The 22,910-nt window shown below is 36.8% G+C and overlaps 1 protein-coding gene across 1 annotated transcript; it reads right to left on the reverse strand.

Annotated features, from left to right (window-relative positions):
* Positions 1-151: 151 nt before the first annotated feature.
* sh3bp1 (SH3-domain binding protein 1) lies at positions 152-21,249 on the reverse strand. The gene is made up of 18 exons (XM_042507325.2): positions 20,971-21,249; positions 16,376-16,418; positions 13,443-13,547; positions 13,285-13,361; positions 11,222-11,333; positions 9,867-9,943; positions 9,682-9,769; positions 9,520-9,588; positions 9,341-9,431; positions 9,112-9,248; positions 7,860-7,971; positions 7,391-7,472; positions 7,231-7,311; positions 5,800-5,913; positions 5,252-5,349; positions 4,536-4,689; positions 4,047-4,372; positions 152-1,213 (listed from the first exon to the last, which is right to left on the reverse strand). The coding sequence occupies exons 1-18, from the start codon at positions 21,018-21,020 to the stop codon at positions 903-905; spliced, it is 2,127 nt and encodes a 708-aa protein (XP_042363259.2). The 5' UTR covers positions 21,021-21,249; the 3' UTR covers positions 152-902.
* Between the last annotated feature and the right edge of the window lie 1,661 nt (positions 21,250-22,910).

A 22,910-nucleotide genomic window follows, 5' to 3' on the forward strand; every position in this document is an offset into this window, starting at 1 on the left:
CTAAGGTTGATCTAAAGGAATACTAAAACATAGGTCAGAAAGGTGGTTGTAAAAAGGTTATTTACATGTTTCCATTATTCTAGTGAATACTTTTACTTTGTATATTTATGAAAACATACACCCTTAAAACAGCACAAATAGCAAGTGGGGATTGGTTTTGGATGGCTGGATTCATTTATTGTCTCATTTTTGACCAGAAAGACTTGCTTTCCAACACTAACTTTGTATTTTAGGAAATAAAGGACACTAATAACTGAAGAATAAATAAATGAAGCTGGTTACAGAAACTGTTATTGACCTTAAAAAAAATAAGCTGAAACACCTTAAAGAAGATACTGAAAAGCACAGGCTGACAGTCAAGAGTATTGTATGTTTAAAGGGAACCTATTATTATTTTCCATATTTTCTGTCACAGATATAGCAAAATGTCAGATACTAAATGTGGAGAAAGTTTCAACTAATGAGGTAAGTGCATGTAAAAGTAGTCCCTGTGAGCAAAAACCTCAGGCTTCAAACTATGAATAGTCTAATTCGGCTGAGTTGAGTTTTCAGAATTGTGTTGTGACAGTCAGAGAATTCAGTGGAGAGGAACAAGGGAGCAAATTTGTCTTTTCATTTTGTCTCGTACCGCAAACTTTTAAATAGAACAAAAAATCGTCAGTGTGCAAGCTTTTCGTGTGGTACTTTTTTTTCCCCGGATGACAAAAAATACACAAATGAATTGGACTCAGTGTGCAAAGGTCTTTACATGAGGGCAAAAAGCATTTTTTTGCTGTCCCCTCTGGATGAAAGTTTGAAGCCTGTTTCACCCCTGACCATGACCAGCGTTCCTGAAAGGTATGGTCAGGTGTGATAAGAGGTGTGCTTTAAAGACATGAATAAATGGCACACACATCAATCTCTCACTGCGCTATAGAAGGAACCTCTTTTGCCTGTGACGGAGGAGGGAGCGGTGGAGGGCAGTTTGGGGCTCTGAGTCCGGGCTTTTTCGGAGCAGGCTTTTTGACATTGGCTGGCAGAGCTCGGGGTGCAGGTTTCGGCTGGGTCCTCGTGTCTGCTGGGGCCGGGGCCGGGGCTGGGGTCGGAGCAGGGGCCGTGATGGGGGGCGGAGGGCCCTGGGGCTTGGGAGGTGCTGGAGCTCTGGGTTTAGAGAACTGAACTGTCACCTGTTCGTTAGCTTGGTTGCCTTTGGTTGTGTTGAAAGTTCTTTTTGCTGCAGGATGAGAAAATAAAGACGGCGGGATTATAAAGAAAGAGCGTCCAGATTAAGAAAAGGGTTGTGATGCAAGATACCTGTGAGGAGGTAGATGCACCCCTAAAATGACAAATAATTCTTAAAAAAAGACGTTTTTAAACATGCACTGTTATTCACTGCCCTGTACTGATGCTGTAAATGTTCTATATAACATCACTGCATTATAAAGTGTTGTAGATTATGCAGCTTTTGAATAAAGTATTATTATTTTTCTCTGACAAGTAAAAAGTTACATTAATAGCCAATCAAAAAATCAACTTATACAGGGTTGTATCAAAGGGGGTTTTGCTGCTACAGCCTTATGTAGTGTGATATGAGCATAACCTTTCTGTGGCTAATATTAACTAACTTTTTAAAGGTACTGCTATGTAATTGACATAGTTTGCCAATTCTATTTGCAATTTAGCTTTGCATTATTTCAGCATGATTATCGCGTGAATGCCACACGTGGCCACAGTGACTAAAGTGAATGATTTCACTTTGAACTGAATTTTAAACACAAACATGATGAGACCATCTGCAAATATTAAATGCAGCCTTTTTGACATAAAACTCATGATATAGCACCAACAAAAAATACAATTTTATGACAAAGGATTAGGGCCAAATTAAAAAAAAAAAAAATCTTTGATATGAAGAATTAGGTCATAATTTACTAGAATAAAGTCTAAATTCCAAGAAGAAGTCATTTATTATGAGAAAAAAGTTTAAATTTACTAGAATAAAGTCATATCATTACAACATTAATTTACAAAAAAAAATGATGAGAATTGTAATATAACGAGATTAAACTTAAATTTATGGGATAAAAGGTCGTAATAGTATGAGATTAAACTATTTTTGAAAAAGCCTATTTGAAACATCATGAGATGCAGCTGTACCCGAACTCCAGCCTTCAGCATACACTAACCATTCATCCGTCACTTCTGATGATTTATTCATACTTTGTCACTTTTTATACCATATTACCCAAACAGTCTTAATCAGTGGCTTTATTTTTCATAAAACTAGGACTTTAATCTCATAATATTATGACTTTATTATTGTAAATTACGACTTTATTCTCATAATATTATGATTTAACTCTAGCCCAAATCCTCTGTCATACAATTTTTATCTAATAATAATAAAAAATCAGCCAATCTCACCACTATGCTGCTTTTAAAAATTTGAAATCTGAGTAAATAGATTTCTTTAAAAACATGGAAAAGAGAGAAAGAGCAACTTAACCATAAATGAGCCCCAAAAATTGCAAGAAATTAGCAGAAAGAAATTAAGTAAGTAAATAAGTAAGAAATAATTAAGTAAAAAAAAAATAAATCACTCATGGAAATGCCTTGGAAAAAATGAATGAATATGAATAATTGTGTGGCATAATTTTAAATGTTGATATGTTTTTTGGAGATTTTTCCCTAGCTTATTAAAAAATAATTTACTAAATTGACTAATTTCTTGCAATATTTGGCACATTTCTTGCTCAGTGCCTTATCCCCAAATTGCACCTATTTGCTCAGGGGATTAAATACTTGTAAAAGGCGTCTGAGCAGAGCACAAGAAAAGTGATGTTGATCCAAGTTTCAAAGGTCTGCATACATTTTTCATAGAAAACACGCAGACACTAAACTCGCTTTTGAATAATTATAAAATACCTCAATTGGAAGTGATCCTAAAATCAGTGAACTACTGCTGCGGTTTGTCATGGGAATCAGTTTTGAAGTCAGACACACACATCGGAATGAGGAGACTTATAAGGGAAAGTATTTCAGTGAGGCCGTTACAACAATGTGAGGGATGACGCACGACCCCAGCGGCTTATATTTTGGTCAGTGGTGTGAGACTTCCTGTTTCCTGTGTACTTCCTGGTTGTTAGAATGAGAGCGGTAAATGTATTTTCTCTCTGTCAGCCCCACCTGACGAGCCATTACTCTGTGAGAGGAAAAGTTTGTACAGGACGTTACACAATGGTGAAAGACACAGATGAAAATTGAGACGTGGCCGTGCCCTTGGCCAAAAAACAGCAGTGAGTGACAGGAATGCTTTTTCTGTAGCAACTTAAAGGGCCACTTCACCAGTCTGACACATCATGAGGAGTACTGTCTAACCTGTAGAAACACATTAATAATGCCTTCTGCAGCTCTGAAAGGAGCTCTTAAAAATCTGAGAAAATAACCCTGAGGACGCCATGAATGATGACGTCATTGGGGGAATTCAAACTTTGTTGTGAACTTTTTGCTTATTGTGATGTCATTTCTTTTCAAAGTAGTTGGTGACTTGCTGGGTGGGTAACTAATCTGTTAACCCAGTCAGAGCTGATCACATCAGATTTATGGATAAGAGGAGCAGCTGCAGCAGAGGTGAGTGAAGGCAAAAATTAAGACTGAGCAGAAAGATTCGCTTTCATTGTGCCAGAGGTTCTGCTGCTCCCTCTGTGCCCAGAATACACTCTGCGCTCTAAGAGTGCGGTGCAATGAATAAACGAATGGCATATATATATATATATATATATATATATATACATATACATATACATACATATATATATATATATACATATACATATATATATATATATATATATATATATATATATATATATATATATATATATATATATATATATACACATATACATATGTAATCCAACAGCGCTCCTAAATAACGGCAGCAACACCTGGCAGCAGTAGATGTTGTTATTGTGGTGAGCAGCCAAGAATAAATGAATGCGTTTGTGGAATGCTTTGTGTTACTTTACATCTAAGGTTTGGACAGCCATTGGGAACAGTGGACTTACGTTTATATGGTGAGGTGATCTTCACGAAAGCTCTTGGCGAGTCTGGAGGAGCCTCCAGAATCGGCTCCAGCTGATCTGAGCTCTGCTTCTGGGTGGGACTCCTGCTCTGACTTGATCCTGTTCCTTTAGGAAGTGCTGTCGAGCCAGAGGTGACAGAAGCATTAGAGGCCACATTGGGACAGGGATCAGGGGAGGATGAGCTGCTGGATGTTTGATGGCTCGGCGCCGTTGCGTCAGCGACAGGGCCGCCCCATGTGGAGGTGCCAGTTCGACTCAGAGAGCCAGATTTCACCAGGAAGAAGCTGCCGCTGTCCTGAGAGGCTGTGCTGAGGGAAAGAAATACTCAAATTAGCTCCAAGTATTGAATTCACTTGCTCCCAAACCCAGAGCAACTTGTCATGATGTCTTAATGTGAGGAAGGACATGTGTTGACATTGTGCTGTCAGCACAGTAGTGACTTGAGGTTGTTCTTTCCTTATTGAGCGGTACCTGTTTGTCTTTGATAACGCGAGGTGATAAGAGGAGCAGGAGGAGGCTGTGGACGAAGAGGAGGAGACTGTTCTGCTCAGTTTCTCCTTCTCTGAGATCAGAGGCGGGGACACATCCGGCACCTCAGGAAGTTCTGGGATCTCAAAGGATACAGCTGACCAAAACAAAACAGTAAGATTTAGTAAAATTTCAAATCGACACCAATTCTTTTAAAGCAGGGATACTCCACTTGCTTTGCTTGAGGACCACTTTGGCATAATGACATTAGGTCGGGGCCAATCGAAGCAGCCCCATACATGTTTCTAGGATTTCAGGACGTTTGTAGGATTTTTGGTCATTTAATTCATTAATAATTAATGATGTTTTAAAGGGTAACTAAGATGCCAGAATGCAGAGAAACAACAAAACAGAGCTTTTCATAAATAAAATTTCCTGGGGTGGGGGATCCCTCAAGATCATCTTACATTATTTTATCTTTCCGTCCCCTTTTTATGAATTGCAATCATAAAATTATAAATAAAAAAGCCTTAGTGTCCTCTAGTTCTAGAAACATACCTGATGTCGGCATTCTTAGATCTCAGCAAGGAATTTGAAAAGTCATCATGGCTGATAGAAATGATAAAAAATGCCAGAACTACAAAACTTTAATCCAAGTTCTAATAAAACAGATTAACCCTTTAATGTCATATACAGAGGCGACGCCAGTGTCTGTGTACCTTCGGGGAAGAGGCTGGAGCTGTACTGAATAAGAGGCTCAATGACCGTCACCACCTGGACTGAAGATGCTGCAGCCATGTCGAACAGAGCTGCTTCTCTAAAAAGAAGCAGAGGGGAGAGATATGTGGCACTCATTTGCAGAATTGCAGATTGCAGAACGAGGTGACATTAACTCTTTCTTCATGGTTAGAGAAAGATAAATTATCTCGTGTCACTCAAGTAAAACACCTTGTGCACTGAGGTTTAACCACTGAGAGTATTTCTGCCACCAAACACACACTTCCTGTGATTAATGGACGAAAAAAAAAAACCTGCAGCGCAGAGAAAATGTTGCCTGACCAAACATCCGTGACAGTTTATCAGTTAACAGGATGCTGCGGTTCAGTTTCAAGTGACCAGCAGTCAGTCCCATTTGATGAAATATGTCATAAATGCTGGTCTCTTCATGTTAGGAAAAACAGATGATGAAAGAGGAAGCAAGTGCAAATTTAGTATGGTAAGAGCGCGCACAGGGTAAAGACTGAAAGATGATGAGGTCATTACGCACCCCTCAGCTCGCGGCCAGAGCAGGTTGGGCCCCAGGACGATGGCGATGTTACTGGGTGTCATCTTGTTTAGGGCCTGCTGCTCAGACAGCAGAGACAAGAACTGGATCAGGTATCTGACGAGGAGGAAGAGCAAGAAAACAAGTCGTGAGGGGAAGAAAGTCTAAGATTCAGCTGAGTGTATAGACCTAACAGTGTCACAGTAAACACTCATGGTGTAAAGGGGGAAAATAGATGACATATGAAAGGTCCAGTGTGTAGGATTTAGGGGGATATATTGGCAGAAATGGAATATAATAAGTTTGTTTTCTTTAGTGTATAATTACCTGGAAATCCTTGTGTGAGCAAAGTAGCCAAAGTGGCAAAATATACAAGAAAGTAGTAAAATTTACCTAAAAATTACCTGAAAATTAGCACAGAAAAAAGAAATGACTTGACACATTACATAACATAATTGTAAATATATAATTATATAAATAAAAATCTGAACAATTTTCCCTATTTTTAATTATTTATTGGATAATTTTAAAATAATTCTCTCTCTCGCTTCCTTTTCAGGTCGTTTTTCTTGTCGCTTTTTAATAATTCCTTGCCGTTGGCAAGACTTTTCGCCATAACGCTCTTTGCCTTTTCTCCATGTTTTTGAAAGAAATCTGACTAATATACTTAAAGGTTTAAAAGTGTATGAAATGTGTCTGAACGCAAAGAAAACTGATGTCGATCCAGATTTGTAAGGGTTAAAAAAGCGGTGGGTAGGATTTATTGGCATCTAGCGGTGAGGATTGTCAATTGCAACGAGCTGAAACTTCTCCAGTATGGCACGTGTGAACTCCTTCACTTTTGGTCCATCCAGGGCTCAGTGTGGCATGTTAACCGTACACGCCCATTGTGCACGTCCAAGTCACATTAACTTGCATCCGCTCTGCCTCACTGGTCGCTTGTGGCTGCAGCTTTATTATTCTATTTTATTTTTTTCTTAATTAATTAATTCATTGTATTTTTGTATTTTTCTAATTATTTTTCTTCATCTGTTTTTATTGTGTTTTATTACAAGTTCACTGTTTTTATTAGTGCAGTTGTTTGGTTGGGACAACTCAATTTTACTGTAGTGTGACAATAAATCCTTCTTGAACCCTTTATAGGTTCTATTGATGTGAGCACCATTTAAATTTTTAGCTTTGTCTGCATCACAGGTATCCCAGAATGCTTTGTGCAGGGAATAAATTGTGTCCAACACACAATGAATAGGAGCAAAACTTCTGGTGGTTTAAAGTGGTCATGCAAGGTAAAACTATGACTCGGCATGTGCAAAAGTGTCAATGAAAAATTCAAAGGTGGACTGACTGACAGAGTGATTTTGCGATCTGTAAAGCCACATCGGTGGTGTGGCTTAAAAATGCATCACATTCAAGTTGAATATAAGTTCAACAAACCTGAGGTTGTTGTAGTTTTCAGGCGGCAGTTTCTTTAGCAGCACTTTCAACTGCTCCAGCTTCTCTGGCAGGTCTTTTTCCCTGAGAAAGAAAACACGTCAAAGTCAACAAATAGACATGAAACCAGAGCAGAAATAAGAAAAACAGAGTGCATACGTACCCTGCTGCTTTAAACCAGTCATTGTAGAGGTCAAAGGTCATCAGAGGTTCGGGGAGTTCTCGCAGGTAACACTTCAGAGCTCCTGTCGCAACACCAGCAGAAATAAATGGCATTTGAACAAGCTGAGGTAATATGTGACCCTGATTCCTGACCCTGTCTGTGTAAAATAAAATTCAAAGTCACCATATCACCTTCTCTCTTTCAGTGGTGGTAAAAGTAAAGATTCATGCTCGACTTTACTCAAGATCTCTTTTTTTCTGCTGTTCTAAAAATTCTCTCGCACTCAGGAAATGATGTATTTTACATTACTGGAAGCTGAAACAGAGGCTGTATTTGGAGTAAACAGAAGAGGAACTGGGACGTTACAACGAGCTGTGAAAGTCACGTTGGCTGAACACATGAGGAAGAGCAGTGCCCACAACAGAAAGTCAAACTGAGAGGAAATCTAAGGAAAAAGGCACATCCTGACCGGCCACAGCGTGAGGGTCCATGCTGAACTCGCTGTGGTCCACCGCCTCTTGGTCCAAACAAGTCTTCAACCTCTTCACCACCGAGGCTGCCGCCGCCAGACGAAACAGACCCTGAGGGATAAGACAAAGATGTCAAGAGTGATTAAATGGGAGAGCAGGTTTGCATCAGAGTCCATTCATAATAATAACTTTATTTATATAGCACCTTTAAAGACAGAATTTACAAAGTGCTTTGATATAAACAAAGCAAAGCAGAAATGGGATACATACAATGGAGATGCAAACAGTCCTATTAAACACAAGTGAGAAGAAACAAGGGTAGAGTCAGGATAAAATTAAAAGCAGAGGACAAATAATGCAAGATGCAAGCGTAATGTAAATATAAAATTATACAAAGAAATAAATCAAAAACAACAACAGAAACAATAAAAGCAATAAAACCACACAAAAAAGGAAATAAAAGAGATAAAACATACATTTAAAAGGTAAAATAGATTAAAAATAAATAAATAAAATAAAATAAATAAAAAGACAAAATAAAAAGTCGAAATACAAAAAATTAAAAAATAACAAATGAGTCTACAGAGCTTAAACTTCTGTAAAAGCCCTGTATTTCCTTCTGTATTTTTCAAGCACCTACAGAAGCTAGAAGCCAAACTCCTAAAATATTACTTCCCCTTTAGCCAGTTTGTGGTTTTGATATGTTTTATTTTTTTTAAATGTTTGAATCCTGGTCAGGGTTCGCTTCCACTGTTTGGGAGATGAGATGAAAGTCCGGCAGTGTTTTATGAGCTACAAAACTTGACCCAACCATCCATCGGCATGAGGGTGAGTAGATAATGACTGAATTTTCATTTTTGGGTCAACTATCCCTTTAAGACACATTATAAGGCTGAGCTACTGTTTATTTACAGGCAAAATACGCAGACCCTTTAAATGTTTGTTTATATATACGTATAAGTAAAATAACTATAAACCTGCTGATTTTTAGCGGAAATCTGTTTACACCAATAAAACTACACATTTCTAAGGGGAATAAATCATCAACATGGACCACAGGAAGAGTAGCTGTTGCCTTGGTAATAACTAACTGGGATCAAAATAAATAATACACACCCAGCAGTACCTGAGAATGACAAAAGTCTGATGGTGCGCAGGTGCAAAGCTTTGTGATGAATTAAAGTCAAAGCAGTATTTCCTTGTGTTTGCATTATGACTGTGAAAACTGCAGTCTCATCCCGACAGTCCTACCTCCTCAGTCATGCCCGTTCTCAGCAGCATGTGAATACACTCCTGGATGGGTGCAGCGATTTCTCTGTTGCTTTGAGACAGGTGATCGAGCAGAGGCTCCCCGTAAACCTTCTGACTGGAGACGCTCATCGGTGGACCTGCGGAATCAGATAAGAACACAGAGGAAATAAGGTCGTATGTGGAAATAACGCAACAACCATGCATAAAATAAAACTGGAGCAAACTTTACCTTTCTGACTGTGATTCTCTTTGAGCTCGCTGATGTTTTTGTCCAGGAACTCATGCGAATGTTTGTGATATTCCGCCTGCAGCTCCAGAAGCTGGGGTCAAAAAAAAAAAAAGGTAAATTTGTACATTTTGTTTTGATGCATGCTAAGAAGAAAAAGAGCAATCACAGCTGCAACTCACACGGATGAAGTAGTTAGCATAGTCGTCTTCTTTAGTGGCAAAGTGGTACAGATCTGCAGAGTACTGGTCCTACAGAGACGAACAAACAAAGAGGTCAGAGGTCACACTGCACCGGGGGTGGATGCATGCTGCAAGAGGCTGTAAGAGAAAAAAATCTGCTACCTTGATGTTCTCCAGCTTCCTCCAAGCTTCTTCCACTTCCTCCCTGAGCCCGTCCTGCTTTGCCTGGGGACCAGTGCTGGCTTGGCTCCTGAACAAAAAACACACACAGAAATGAGTCAAATCTGTAGAAGCTTCTTTTTAGGTGGATAAACTGTGACACAGCTGACGGAGGCAGCGAAACTCACCTGGTTTTTGCGTTGTTCCAGTCGGTAGTGAGCTTTGCAAACTGCTTCTTGTTCTTAAGAATTTCTGGTAAATCATCCTGGAAGGAATAAAAAAACAGAACAAACAAATAAATACATTTTAAATAAATCATAACAAATAAAAATGTTTGAGGGTTAAAGTATGAACTGGTTTATAATTATTTTTTAACCCTTTATTCACCATTTAGTGCATACATATAATCAAATACAAAGTAAATACATAAAAATAAAACAGAGTGTTGATCACTATTATATATACACACATATATAAAAAATATACACTTCTGGATAAATAATTACAGAGGATACAAAATAATAATAACACAAACAACTGACTATTTCAGCATATACAATTAATAGCATCTTTGTCAAGCTTTAGTTGTTTTGACACTTTGGTTTGATGTCTTTAAAAAACATAGGTAAAAGGCAATGAGCAACTTAAGAAGAAATTACACAAAAATTAACAAAAAATGTGTAAAAAGTAAAAATTGCCTGAAAATTAGAAAATAAAACTCATTAATTCATTCATTCATTGTCCATTATCACTTGTCCTCGCAAGGGTCGCGGGGGGGCTGGAGCCAATCCATAAAATAAATAAATAAATAAATAAATAAATAAATAAATAAATAAATACTACTACTACTACTAATAATATTAATAATAATTATTATTATTATTATTATTATTATTATTATTATTATTTTTATTATTATAACAACAACAACAACAATAATGATAATCTATAAAACAAAATAAAAGAATAAATTACCCGAAAAGGTGCTTAAAAAATCATAATTCTGAAAAACAATTAAAAGATATATTATAATGATAATTAGGATATATTTTTATAATGATAATTATAAATATAGTTTTTTTAAAACCATGCTCCTTTAAAAAATATTTTTTCAAAAATAATATCTTGCAATTTGCGGAACAGTTCTTGCCAAGTTGCTCGCTGCTTTTTTTTCTCATGTTTTCAAAGAAAACAAACCAATTTGCTCAGATTTCAAAATTTTAAATACTTGTGAAGGTGTCGCAGCACAAGAAAAATAATGTCCATCCAGGTTCCAAAGGGTAAAAGTAGTATGTGATTTAACAGCATTGTATTATTTTGAATATAAACTTTTTTTAAGCATACTGCACAACGATGTAAAAGTGAAGAGAAAACGACAAAGATGGACGATTAGGTAATAAAAAAAATTAGCTGATTTATCACTGGCTTTCTCGCTCACTTTAGCACATTAAAGTCATGCTGGATCTTAAAATAAAACTGCTTATGTAAAGCTGCAGTGTAGCTGGATGATGTATTCATCAGTTTCTGTACAGGCCGTTCTCACCTCGCTGAGCTTGTTGAGCGGCTCTAGAACTTCCTTCTCCACTTTCATCTCAAAGTCTGCCAACATGCTGGCCAGCATCTTCTCCATGAAACAACACATCTCCAACACCCTCCTGCCACCCACACACACCCACACACACGCGCGCACACACACACACACACACACACACAGAGCTCATAGTTAAGTCCTGTTTTGCAATTTATCAACAGAACTAAAAACTATAAAAATAAATTCACATCTTAAAAAAAAAAACTGTTGCAAAGAAACCATAAAGCACAAACAAAGGCGGTGCAGATACTTCCAAACAAATGTGCTTGAACAAAATAATACTTTGCTTATGGGTTCAGATTTATATATTTGTAATTATTTGTGTTTGTCACATTCTGATGTGTCCTGCCTTCATACATATATATATTATAGAATATTGGATTTTAATAGACATATTTAGGTTGCCTGTATGAGCTGGCCTGTCTTTGTTTTCATTCAGGTGGTTTATTATTAAGAAGTTTTCTTGATTTTGGGGTTTGTGTTTAATGCTTTCTCCCCCTCCAGTTGTCCCTCATTCGGTCACCTAAACACCTGTCCTGCATCAGTCCTTCCTTTCTTTTCTGGCCAATCAGCTTCTTGCCCGTTCTTCTTCCTAATTACCTTTAATCTCCTCACATGAGCTTCTCCACTTTTTTCCACCTGCACCTCATTCCTTCAACAGACTACATCTTGTTTTTCAGTTCAGTCTTTGTTTGATTCTTGATTTGGTTGAGAGATCTTTATTTTTGCTCCAACCTCACATAAAGAGTGATTATTCGATTTCCTGTCGCCTGCAGTGTCCTTTTTTATAAACTGATAGCCGTGAATTTATATTTGTTTCATATATGTCGCTTCTTATATTTTATTATATATATATATATATATATATATATATATATATATATATATATATATTTTATTCTTTTTCTTTAATAGAGGCTCTCTCTTTAACACTGAAAAATACTTCATTAGATGTGAAAGTGCTGGATCAAAACAAGGCACTTAAAATGCAAAATAAAAATAAAAATAGTAAAAATATCTAAGTATAAGAATTAAAAGTAAAAGTACTCAGTAAGGACAAATGTCCCCCATGACTGTTGGAGGTGGAGAAAACATATTAAAAAGGGCAGTATTTCCCTCTCAATTGTTGTAGAAGTCAAAGTTGGGATCAAGTCATAGTCACAAAAAAGTCTCACATCTTAAACTTTGTGTTTAAAGTCCCAATCAAGTCATAATGTGTTTTTAACAAATGTTATGTCATTAAATTTACAAAAAAGGGACTGCTTTAAAATTTGAATTTATTTGCTTAACAATTTGAAACCTGGATCAACATCAGTTATCTTGTGCTGCGTTCAAAAAAATCGGTTTTATTTGGTTCAAAAAACACGGGGAAATGGCAACGAGGAACTTGGCAAGTCCCACAAATTGCAAGAAATAAGTAAAAGGTTAGAAAAAAATAAGTTGAAGTTTGCAGGGTGAGTGTTGAGAAAACTATATTTATGTATTTTTTTTATTCATTTAAAATAATATTACAAGAAAAAAAAATCTGTCATTTAATTTGACTGTATTGGGGTCATTTTCTTTTTCTTTCTTTTGTGTGGCTTATTTTTTCAGGAATGTTTTATTTCTATTTTGGGGGGCCATTTCTTAAGCTGCTCATTGCCGTCTTTCTCAGGTTTCAAAGGGTTAAGTGTGTTAAAAAGTTACTTAGCTTGCTAACTATGGCAATAGTAGCCTTGATTTACTGTTCAGTGTGCAACTTCAAATGTTGAACAAAGATGGAAGTTGTTGCATCTTCGCCTGTAATTTCCAGTCTACACGTTTTGCATACTGCAATTTGTTCAAGCTTGAGTCCAAGAACGTCAAAATTTCGAGTATTTAACTTAGTGAGCCACTGTATCAGATCAGAAACTCTAAATGAAGACATCAGTAGAATTCTGTTCATTTTCACCAGAACTGAAAACTGTTGTATTACAGTCATGTTCTCACATGACAGCATCAGTCATGAGTTCAGGTCATGGAGGGAGGGATGTCACCTGATCGAGGACTCGGCATCGAAGTCTTTGAGGCTCTCTGCCATGCTGACGGACAGCAGCATCAGGGGGAGCTTTTTCTGTGGGCACAGACGTAACAGCTCTCAGTAACCAATCAAATGTTTCCCGGCCTTTAATCGTGGATGCAACACTTCTAGTACCATTCTTTTCTCAGCCTCCAGCCCCGTCTGACTCTGCATGCAGCCCAGCAGCTTCTTGTGGAGGACCTGAGCCGCCTTCTTGGCCGGTTCCACCCGCTGCTCCACCTTTACATACAAACCGAAAAAAAGTCAGTGCTTTAAACAATGTGCTCACCTAAAGCAAAGCTTTTTTTTAAAAAAATACTTTATTGCAATAGTTCCTTCAGTCTCTTCCAGGCAATTTGTTTACATTACATTTCAGTCTATTGCACATGTTTATATTTGTTTGTATAGTTAAATTAATAAAGATAACTAAGAGGAACACAAACATATTCACACAAACATAAGCAAATATGCACAAATCAACAACTAACAAAAAAAGAAAAAAAAACAAAAAAAAAAAACACAAGAGAAACAAACAATAAAATGAACCAATAAATAAATAAATGAAAATAACAAAAAGAAAACAATAATATTTTGGGGGTTTTTTTAAAGGAAAGGAAAAAGTGTTAGGACAGGATAGGTAGGGTTGTTTGGTTTAGGGATGGCTTGGGGATAGGAGGAGAGTAGGCTACCTACTTAACTATTTTGGGCAAAGCCAAAATGACAAATCACTTTGTAAATTCTATCTTTTGGATACACCTTGTTCCATATATTTATTTGGTCTCTAATTGTGAATGTTAATTAATTTTCATGTTTAGAATTTGTTGTATTGCTGATACGCATTTGTTCAAAGCTGGTGAATTTGACTGTTTCCATGTTCTCGTCATTTGCTTTAAAGCAGTTCCGCGCGATATATTAAAGAGGAGTCTATCAGCCGGTTTTATTGTTTCCAGTAGATTAATACCCAATCAGTTTTCTACTTTTAGAGATACTTTTAAATCAAAAAAATATTTTAAAGTTTTCTCAACATCTTCCCAAAATTGTTTCAGTATGGGACACTGAAAAAAAGAATGTTTTTGTGTGCTTGTTGTTCCCCACATCCTCTCCAGCAGCTCGTCCCTGCTGAAAGGTAACATTTACCATACATGTCAGGAGTAATAAAATACTTCATGCTCACTTTCCAGGAATATTCCCTCCAGTATTTTGATTGTGATATCTTAAGATTTTCATTTAGAGCATATCTCCAATCTCCACTTGACATATTGATTTCTAATTCTTTTTCTCATTTTTCTTTTACTTTATTATCAACAATTCTGCAGGATTCTATAAATGTCTGAAATATTGTTTTTGCTCTATTTCTATCTTTAATCAAATAGTGGATTAAATTATTGTTTGACTTGCCTTCCTCTAAATGTTTCATGAGGTAACTTCTCACCTGTGGATACGTAAGAAAATGGTCTGGTCCAGCTCATATTTAGTTATCATTTCAAATGTGTTTACTGTATGGTTTGTAAGTAATTGAGAGAATGTAACTAATCCCTTTCTAGCCCGAAGATCCAGAATTTTATCAGATCGATTTGGAGTGAATTCAGGGTAATGTGTCATTTCCCTTTAACCAACAATTTCATTATCAATTTTAAAGACTTTGCATCGACTCCTCCAGATCATTAGAGTATTTGAAATACACTGGCTCTGTTCATTTTGTTGTTTCCAAGCTTCTCTTATAAATGGCAATGTCCAAATTGATACGCCTGCCAATTCCTTTTCTGTATTAATCCATTATAGTTTTTGTCATTGCTTTCATCCATTTCATTAGTTAGAATTTGTGATGCGTTAAAATCATTTTGTAGATTTGGAAGACCTAACCCTCCTTCATCTTTTGGTTGTAGCAAAGTTTTAAATTTGATTCTCTGTCTTTTGTTGTTCCAAATAAATTTTGAAATAATTTCGTTCCATGTACTGAAGTATGTTCCTGTTATTGGTATTGGTAAAGCTTGAATCAGAAACAAAAATTGAGGGAGTACCATCATTTTTATGGCTTCGACTCTACTTAATATTCCATCCGGTATTATCTCCATCTATTTAGATCCAGCCTTATCTTACTTTCTAATACACCATAATTTACCTCAAACAGTTCATCTAGGTTCTAACTGATGTTAATACCCAGATATCTTACTTTCCTTGTATCCCATTTTACTTTGTAGCCATCTTTTATAGCTTGGCTGACTTGTTTCCCTATTGTTAATGATTCACATTTGTTCTCATTAGGTTTATATCCTGACACACCATATTCTTGAATTATTTTCATTAATTTCTGTACTGATTCCTCTGGTGATGTCAGATAAACCATTAAATCATCAGCATAAAGTGCCAATTTAGACATTTCTTTTCCCACTTGTATTCCTTTTATCTCTGCATTCTTTCTAACTGCTACAGCTAGCACTTCAATATATATAGCAAATAAAAAGGGGGGAAAGAGGATCTCCCTGCCTATTTCCTCTTTGTAAATCTTCTTGATAGGGTACCATTTATTTTTACTCTGGAAACTGGATCTTTATAAATTGCTTGTAACCATAAACTAAATTTCCTGTCCACGCCAAAGCTGTTTAGAACCTCAAACATAAAAGCCAGTACACTAAATTAAAAGCCATCTTTGCATCTAATGTTATTAACAAAAGGTCTTCATTGTGTTTTTGGGCAAAACCTAATAAATGTATTGTTTGCCTAATGTTATTTGCCAATAACCTGCAGTAAAGCTTGTGCATATAGTGTCTGATGTTTCATATAAACAGGTAATCACCAAATCCAGTTTCTGTTCCTTTTTCAAAGGAATGGACCTTGTGGTGTTTTGTTATGTATGTTGTGGTTTTATGTTGTCATGTTTTGTCATGCATATGATGTGTGCTATAAATTTCACATGATAATCGGTTAAATTAGTGGACCTCCTAAAGTTTATGGAACAATAAAGTTTGAATTACAGACAAAACCAACGTAATCACTTGTTAATAATAGGTCAATCATGGAAGAATTATAAAGTCTGAGGATGAAACAGAGTTTTCTGTTTTTCTCACCATAACCAGGTCCTCATGTAGAAGTTCAGTGGCATCTTGTGACCTGCAGAAGTGTGTGTCAGATCAGTCAGTAAATGTACAGGGAAACAACCCAAACATCAAAAGCGAATGAGCAAAAGTCCCACAAAGTCAAACTTTTTGTTTAGTCTCTATCATGCTGTTCTCATATATATCCCATGTAACTGTATCATGTGACCAATGCACTGGTGGGGTAAAGATATTATCATGATCAAAGATATCTTCATGTAATATCTAACAATGCTCAGGGCATCCAAAAAATCCAGATGGCTCGTGGAAAAAAAAAATGACAAGGCAACTGGGGCAAAAGAGTTACAATAAAATGACCTTAAAATAAGCATAAAAGGGAAAAAAGCAAAGTTTAAAAAAAAGTAAATGTAAATATAATATATTATAATTAGTTAATATATTTTTTCTGCCATCACATAATTCCGGTAACATTTTTTATATATCTAATAATCTATCTATCTATCTATATCTATCTATATATAATTTTCAAGTTATTTTAGTCACCTTTCACTAATTTCTATTTTTTTTCCTGACATTTCTTGCCAAGTTGCTCACTAGTCTTTTTCCCAAGTTTTCAAAAGAAATCAAACCTATTTCATTACGTTGCATATGTTTAAGAGCATGTAAAAGGCATCTGAACGCAGCACAACAAAACTAACATCGATGCAGTTTTACGGGGTAAACATAACGTTGCACGAAGGAGGAAAAAAGTGAGCAGGTAGCGGTGTTTGATGTGTACTTGAAAACATCCCTCAAGAATGCTGAGAGATGCAGCCGCAGGAGGGAGGGTTATCAGGAGGGATAACTGATGACAAAGGACAACTCGACTGCACTGATGTCTTCAATCAGGCCATAATAAAATATAAACCACTGCAGATGATGTGCAGTTTGAAATTTGAGTTCATGTTTCCTTCCCTGAGCTCTCAAAATATCTGACAAGTTGCAACCATAGATTGAAAATAAAGATAAATAAAGTTTGAACATTTCTAGGCCTTAAGCCAACAACCTAAACCTGGAGTTTGAAGGCTGCTGCTGTGGTTTAGTTCTGTGAGAGGAGGGAGGGGCTGATCTCTGCTGCGACACAAAGCTGTTTAAAAAGAGGTGAAACAACCCTCCTCACAGCTTTGAGAGCATCGGGCCTGGGTGTCACACCAAAAAGGAAGCCCAACCTGGTTCATAAAGAGGTCAGACGAGCTTTCAGCACGTCCATGATGCTGCTTCTCCTTCCAGTGAACACCTGATGTTTCAAAACACAGATAGAAGAATTCCCCTAAAGTGTTTGAACTGCACTCCAGTTCCTTTTTTTTGTTTATCTCTGACTCACATTTCACCTTTTTCTTTTGGTGCAGAAAATGGCAAGTTATTCCAAAAGGGTAAAATTAGATGAGACGTGATATATGCTTTTCTAAGAAAGTAAAAGTGTGTGTGGAGGTGTTTGTGTCAGGACAGTTTGTCCCTGACCACAGTGACATCAAGAATTAATATGTCAGAATCAATGCATTGCTACACTTTGGGTCTAATATATTCACACATGATGTGCAGTACATGTGCACTGAGTGTGTGTGGGTGTGTGTTAATTTTCGTGCCTATGTGTTAATCTTGTCTAAGGTCGCAGCAGCAGCAACAGTACAAACTGAGAGATGGGTGAAGTGCTGCTGTGGAAGCAGAAGCCCACGATGCTCTGCTGCAGATGCATGCTGCTGCGTAAGTTTATTATTAAACCAGAGTGCATCAAAGGTGGCAGCACACACACACACACACACACACACACTTATTTTGCTCTGCTGCATGCACCAGACAGGATGGAGGTGGATCACCATCGCACAAAAACCCTCTAGATGAGACACATTTGACAGAGATGCTTTCTTTTTTTTCTTGTTTAAAGGAATAATTCACCTCAGAAAAAAACATCCGAAAATCACGTAGTCATGCCGTGTTACCTTAAATTCATGAAAAAAAGACTTTTTCTTCTTTTTCTATTGATTTATTGATTTATCAGAGACCACCTTTAACAACAGCAAAACTGTATCAGTACTTTGTATACAATCACGACATGCTATTTCTTCATCAGGTTGTGCTCTGAACTTTGACCCTCTTGCTCATATATTTTTGTAACCTTTGAGATAAAGCAAAAAATTACATACAGAACATACGGCAGGATAAAAGACACTTGGATTATACTGCAAGAGCTGTGTGGGAGTTTCTAAACAGAAGTTTAAATATAGTTCTGCTTAGTGGTGGACGAAGTAGTTACATCCCTATGTAAAGGTCTTAATACTACACTACAAAAATACTGTTAGTAGTACAAGTCCTGCATTGGAAATTATGCTTAAGTAAAATCATCAAAGTGTATTTAAGTATTAAAAGTAAAAGTACTCAGTACAGAATCATTTTAATTATTTTAACAAATTCACAAAATGATCAAAAGAAAAGCAGTCCTTGTATATGAGAAGCTAGAACCATGACATTTTTTAAGTAAAAAAAAAATGATGATCAAAACGACTGATCATTTCAGCTGCACTTGTATATTTTCATTTGGATGCAAAAATCTCAATTTGGAAGGTATCAGTTGATTGTAGTGTAATTAAAAGTACAAATATGGCAGTAGAAGTAGAGGGTGACATGAGATTAAAATGCTCAAGAAAAACTAAATTTACTGCGAATTTGTTCTTAAGTGCAGCACTTAAACTTCTGTACGTAGTTACATTCCACCCCTGGTTTTGCTGCTGTTAAACGTGGTCAGCAATCAATCAATAAATCAATATGTTTGTCTTTTTCCATGGAAGCATGTGAGAAAAACAATGTTTTCTTTACAAATTCATCACAACACGGCATGAGTGACTGATTTACAAATGCTCGTTTTGTGGGTGAAGTATTCCTTTAAGGTCTTGATTATAATATTTGCAGAAATTTCAATGCCATAACTCCCCAAACCAATGGTTGACAACTGCTGCCTTCACAACCAAGTTGGCCCTCCGTCTTTCACGCCTCAAAAACCAAAACAATGTGCTTCACTTTTAAGAGGAACCAGCCACTGTGTCACTCCTGCTTTACACACTTTTCAACAGTGTTTTCAACAGAAAAAACGAGAACATGGAAACCAAATTTGAGCATTTCCTCAAAGTAGAAGAACGCGCTGAAATGAAACCAATGTGGAGGGTAATGATGCACGCTGGTTGGAAAGTTTTAAAAAAATAAAACGAGCCTTTGTCGGTTTCATAACTGAAATGATTCATCCACTGGTGTATTGTGGGGTATTTGTAGGTTTATGGCGTTTACCCGCCTCTCAGCTAAAAAGCCATTGAAAAATAAAGGAGAAATACCCACCTCCTCCTCCGTGATCTAACCATCTACTCGACAGTACACCTGCAACATCAACTGCCACTACAACACTGAATCCATCCATAGGTGTAGATTTTTCCACACTGTTCAAAAAATCTGCTAATTTTGATGAAAAAAAGGGGAATTAGTGAGTTTTTTTGTACAGTGGGAAAGAAGCTAAAATTACACAGAAAAGACGGCACAAACTGGCACATAAAAATTCACAAGATTGCAGAAAATGAAGTGTTAGATGCTCTAATTCTTCTGTCATAGGACCCCCAAACCCCTCGTTTCAAATGTTTCCTCCCCTCATGTGTAAATGAAACCTATGAACTAGGAGGTTAAGATTCACCAAAAGGCGTCAAAACTCAGGCAATGCTTGTGATTCTCAGAACAATGTTACTGCAATAAACAAAAGCCCCTTTCTGATTCATTTCCCCTCAGGCATCTTGGTAGCACGCGAAGCTGTGCCAGAAACACTCACCGTTCTTATGGGGTTTAGATTCACAGCAGCACCTTTACAGCGAGACTATAACTTTTACAGAGAGCAAGTCACAGTTACGGGAAGAAGGTAACTGATGAAAACAATAAACGGTTGCACAAGTACAGCAGAGTCATGTCGGCAGTTAAACTAACTCAGCTGTCTGTTTCATCGTGCTGCAATCAGACGCCTTTCACTAGCGTTTAAACCTCTGGAACCTGAGAAAATGGGTTTTTGAAAACATGAGCATAAGCAAGGCAATGTTTGTCAAATTGCAAAAAATAGTAATTTAAAGGGTGACTGGAAATCAATTGAAAATAAACAGCAGGGAGAAAAACAAAAATTATTATTATTTTTTTTTAAATCCAGAAAAGTAGTTGTAATTCCTATGATTATATATTTAGAATTATGTTATGTTACACTTTTTCTCAGGACATTTTAATTTTTTTGTTTTTTGGTCTGTGTGTTTGTTTTAAGGTATTTTCCTTGTTAATTTTATTTACTAATATCTTGCTATTTTTTGGGCTATGTCTTATTAAGTTGCTTTTTGCTTTCTTCCTATGTTTTCAGATAATTTTTTGAAGTTATCAAGACAATTTGGTCAGTTTAAGGGGTAAAACAAAAGTTTACACAGTGAAAAACACTAAGAAATTATCAATCAAACTGTCACTTTTTAACCAAACCAGACCTAATCAATGCCAAATCTCCTGGACTCACATCTTGAAGAGTTCAGTATCAGACAAGGAGAGAAATATCAGAAACTTACCGTCCTGCAGAGCCCAGCTGCTTCAGGATGCTCAGAGACTGCCGGAGCATGCTGGCAGTGGATTCAGACCTCCTCAGTCCTGCTCAGCACCACCAGATATCCTGCTCCGAAGACGTCCAGCTGTGTCACTTCATCAGGGAGACGAGGTGCACACTGGTTGCCTCTGCTTCTGTGGTGGTTGTTTTTTGGTTTTCTTGGCGTGTGGCCGTCAGTTTTCGTTCTTGGTTCAGGGGTGTGCTCTGAAGTCACATCGAACACAAGTCAGTGAATGAGGAAGTTGCAGAGATGAAGTGTCAGCTGCGAGGGGGAAGAGAGATTTTTTTTTTAGGTTTTGACTGTCACACTATGGTTTTAAAATTGGCCCAAACAGACACTCGACTGTACTGCGAAATCACAGAGCAGAATGAGAGATTTAAAGGTATATATGATGGCAGAAGATTATTTTTTTATTCAAGTTTCTGACAAATTATTTTCTTCCAACGAATGAGAGGATTCATCCATATGTAACATTTCTGCGTGTTAATGATGAATCTGCAGATTTACACCTCTTTAGAGAGGTAGATTTTTCACTCTTAAATTAAATGAAAATTCGTATGTACCTCTGTAAATGCAAACAGGGTGTGCTGGAGAGTTAAAAGGATGTGAAAAGGCAAAAAGAGGAAACTATCAGTAGTGCTGCCTGAAGCTGTCTTTGTTTTTCAGTTTTTAAAGATCCAGAGTTTAGGATTTAGGGAGATTTATGTATTTATTTATTTTTAGTGTATAGTCATCTGAAAAAAAGCATATTATTGTTACCTTAGAGTGATATGAGCTGTTTATATCTAGGGGGCGGGTCCTCGTCTATGGAGATCACCATGTTGCTACAGCAGCCCAGAACGGACAAACCAAACACTGGCTGCAGATAGGGACATTCACGATTTCTCACGGGCCATCGTAGTCAGCAGCCCCTCCACTTTGAATCTAACAGCAGAGGAAAAACACTGATATTTGACACGAAACTGCTTTTTTTAATTGTCTTTAATGGTAAAAAAATACTCTTAACCAATGAACACTAAAAGAATTGTAACCAGGTGAAGTTTCAGCTGGTTAGTCTGTAATCCTCACAGCTAAACACACCTAAATAACCCTAAATTCTACAAACTTCTCCTTTTTTACATTTTTTTATTTGAATATTACTCTTCTCATCATCTTGTTGGCCTCTGTTTCCTCTGACTTCATTTTTTAACTTTTTTTTTGAAGTTGAGATTCTAATAACAATAATGTAGGCTATACTTCCAATTCTGAATGTGTACAAGCCATTTTTTTCTTAGTTTTGGAACTGTTAACAAAACATGAAAAAAGCAGGAGTCAATATTTTGTAAACTTGGTACAAAAATAAAATAAAGAAAACCCCACTACCTGTAAGCTACAGTTGTATTTTTAAAAGAAATTGGGTTTTTTTTGGCCACTGCAATCTTTAAACACATCTCGTAATGTAATTGGTTATTACAAATTTTGTGTAAGTTCATGATTATTTCATGTTATACTTACATGTTTCATATTTAACACTGATTCTCTGTAAGTATGCTGGTGCATTTTTGCAAAAATTAGTTTGTGTGTATAACATTTTTCAACAGTCATCATGATGTGATGGGAGGAATTTACCTGACAGTCAGCCTAATAATAATCCCAGCTCTGCAGATGTATGAGGTGCTTTATCACGTATCATTTGGATTGTGGCAAAACAGCGTCCAGGCCGAGGTTGTGACCCTGGTGACTGTCAGATGCTGCAGTCTAGTGGTGACAGCGGCAAAATGCACTGAGCAACAAGAGTGATGCCTTGAGTGGCATCACCAGCTACATTTACATGCACAAAATGTAGTTTTGCCCTTATTTTGAAAGACAAGAGCCATGCTTACTCTGATTAACGTGCCGTAACGTGTCGTTCACATCAAAATATG

Source organism: Plectropomus leopardus, chromosome 19 (assembly GCF_026936395.1).
Source record: "Plectropomus leopardus strain MGB_pleo_1.0 chromosome 19, ASM2693639v1, whole genome shotgun sequence".
NCBI lineage: Eukaryota > Metazoa > Chordata > Actinopteri > Perciformes > Serranidae > Plectropomus > Plectropomus leopardus.

What these genes read in the sequence shown, in the direction of transcription:
- sh3bp1 (XM_042507325.2), bottom strand. Translation starts at nt 21,020, where the DNA reads ATGCTCCGGCAGTCTCTGAGCATCCTGAAGCAGCTGGGCTCTGCAGGA. An exon ending in TGGAGGCTGAGAAAAGAATG is followed by an intron (nt 13,362 to 13,442) that starts GTACTAGAAGTG and finishes CTGTGCCCACAG; the next exon opens with AAAAAGCTCCCCCTGATGCT. An exon ending in GGACCCTCACGCTGTGGCCG is followed by an intron (nt 7,473 to 7,859) that starts GTCAGGATGTGC and finishes GTGTTGCGACAG; the next exon opens with GAGCTCTGAAGTGTTACCTG.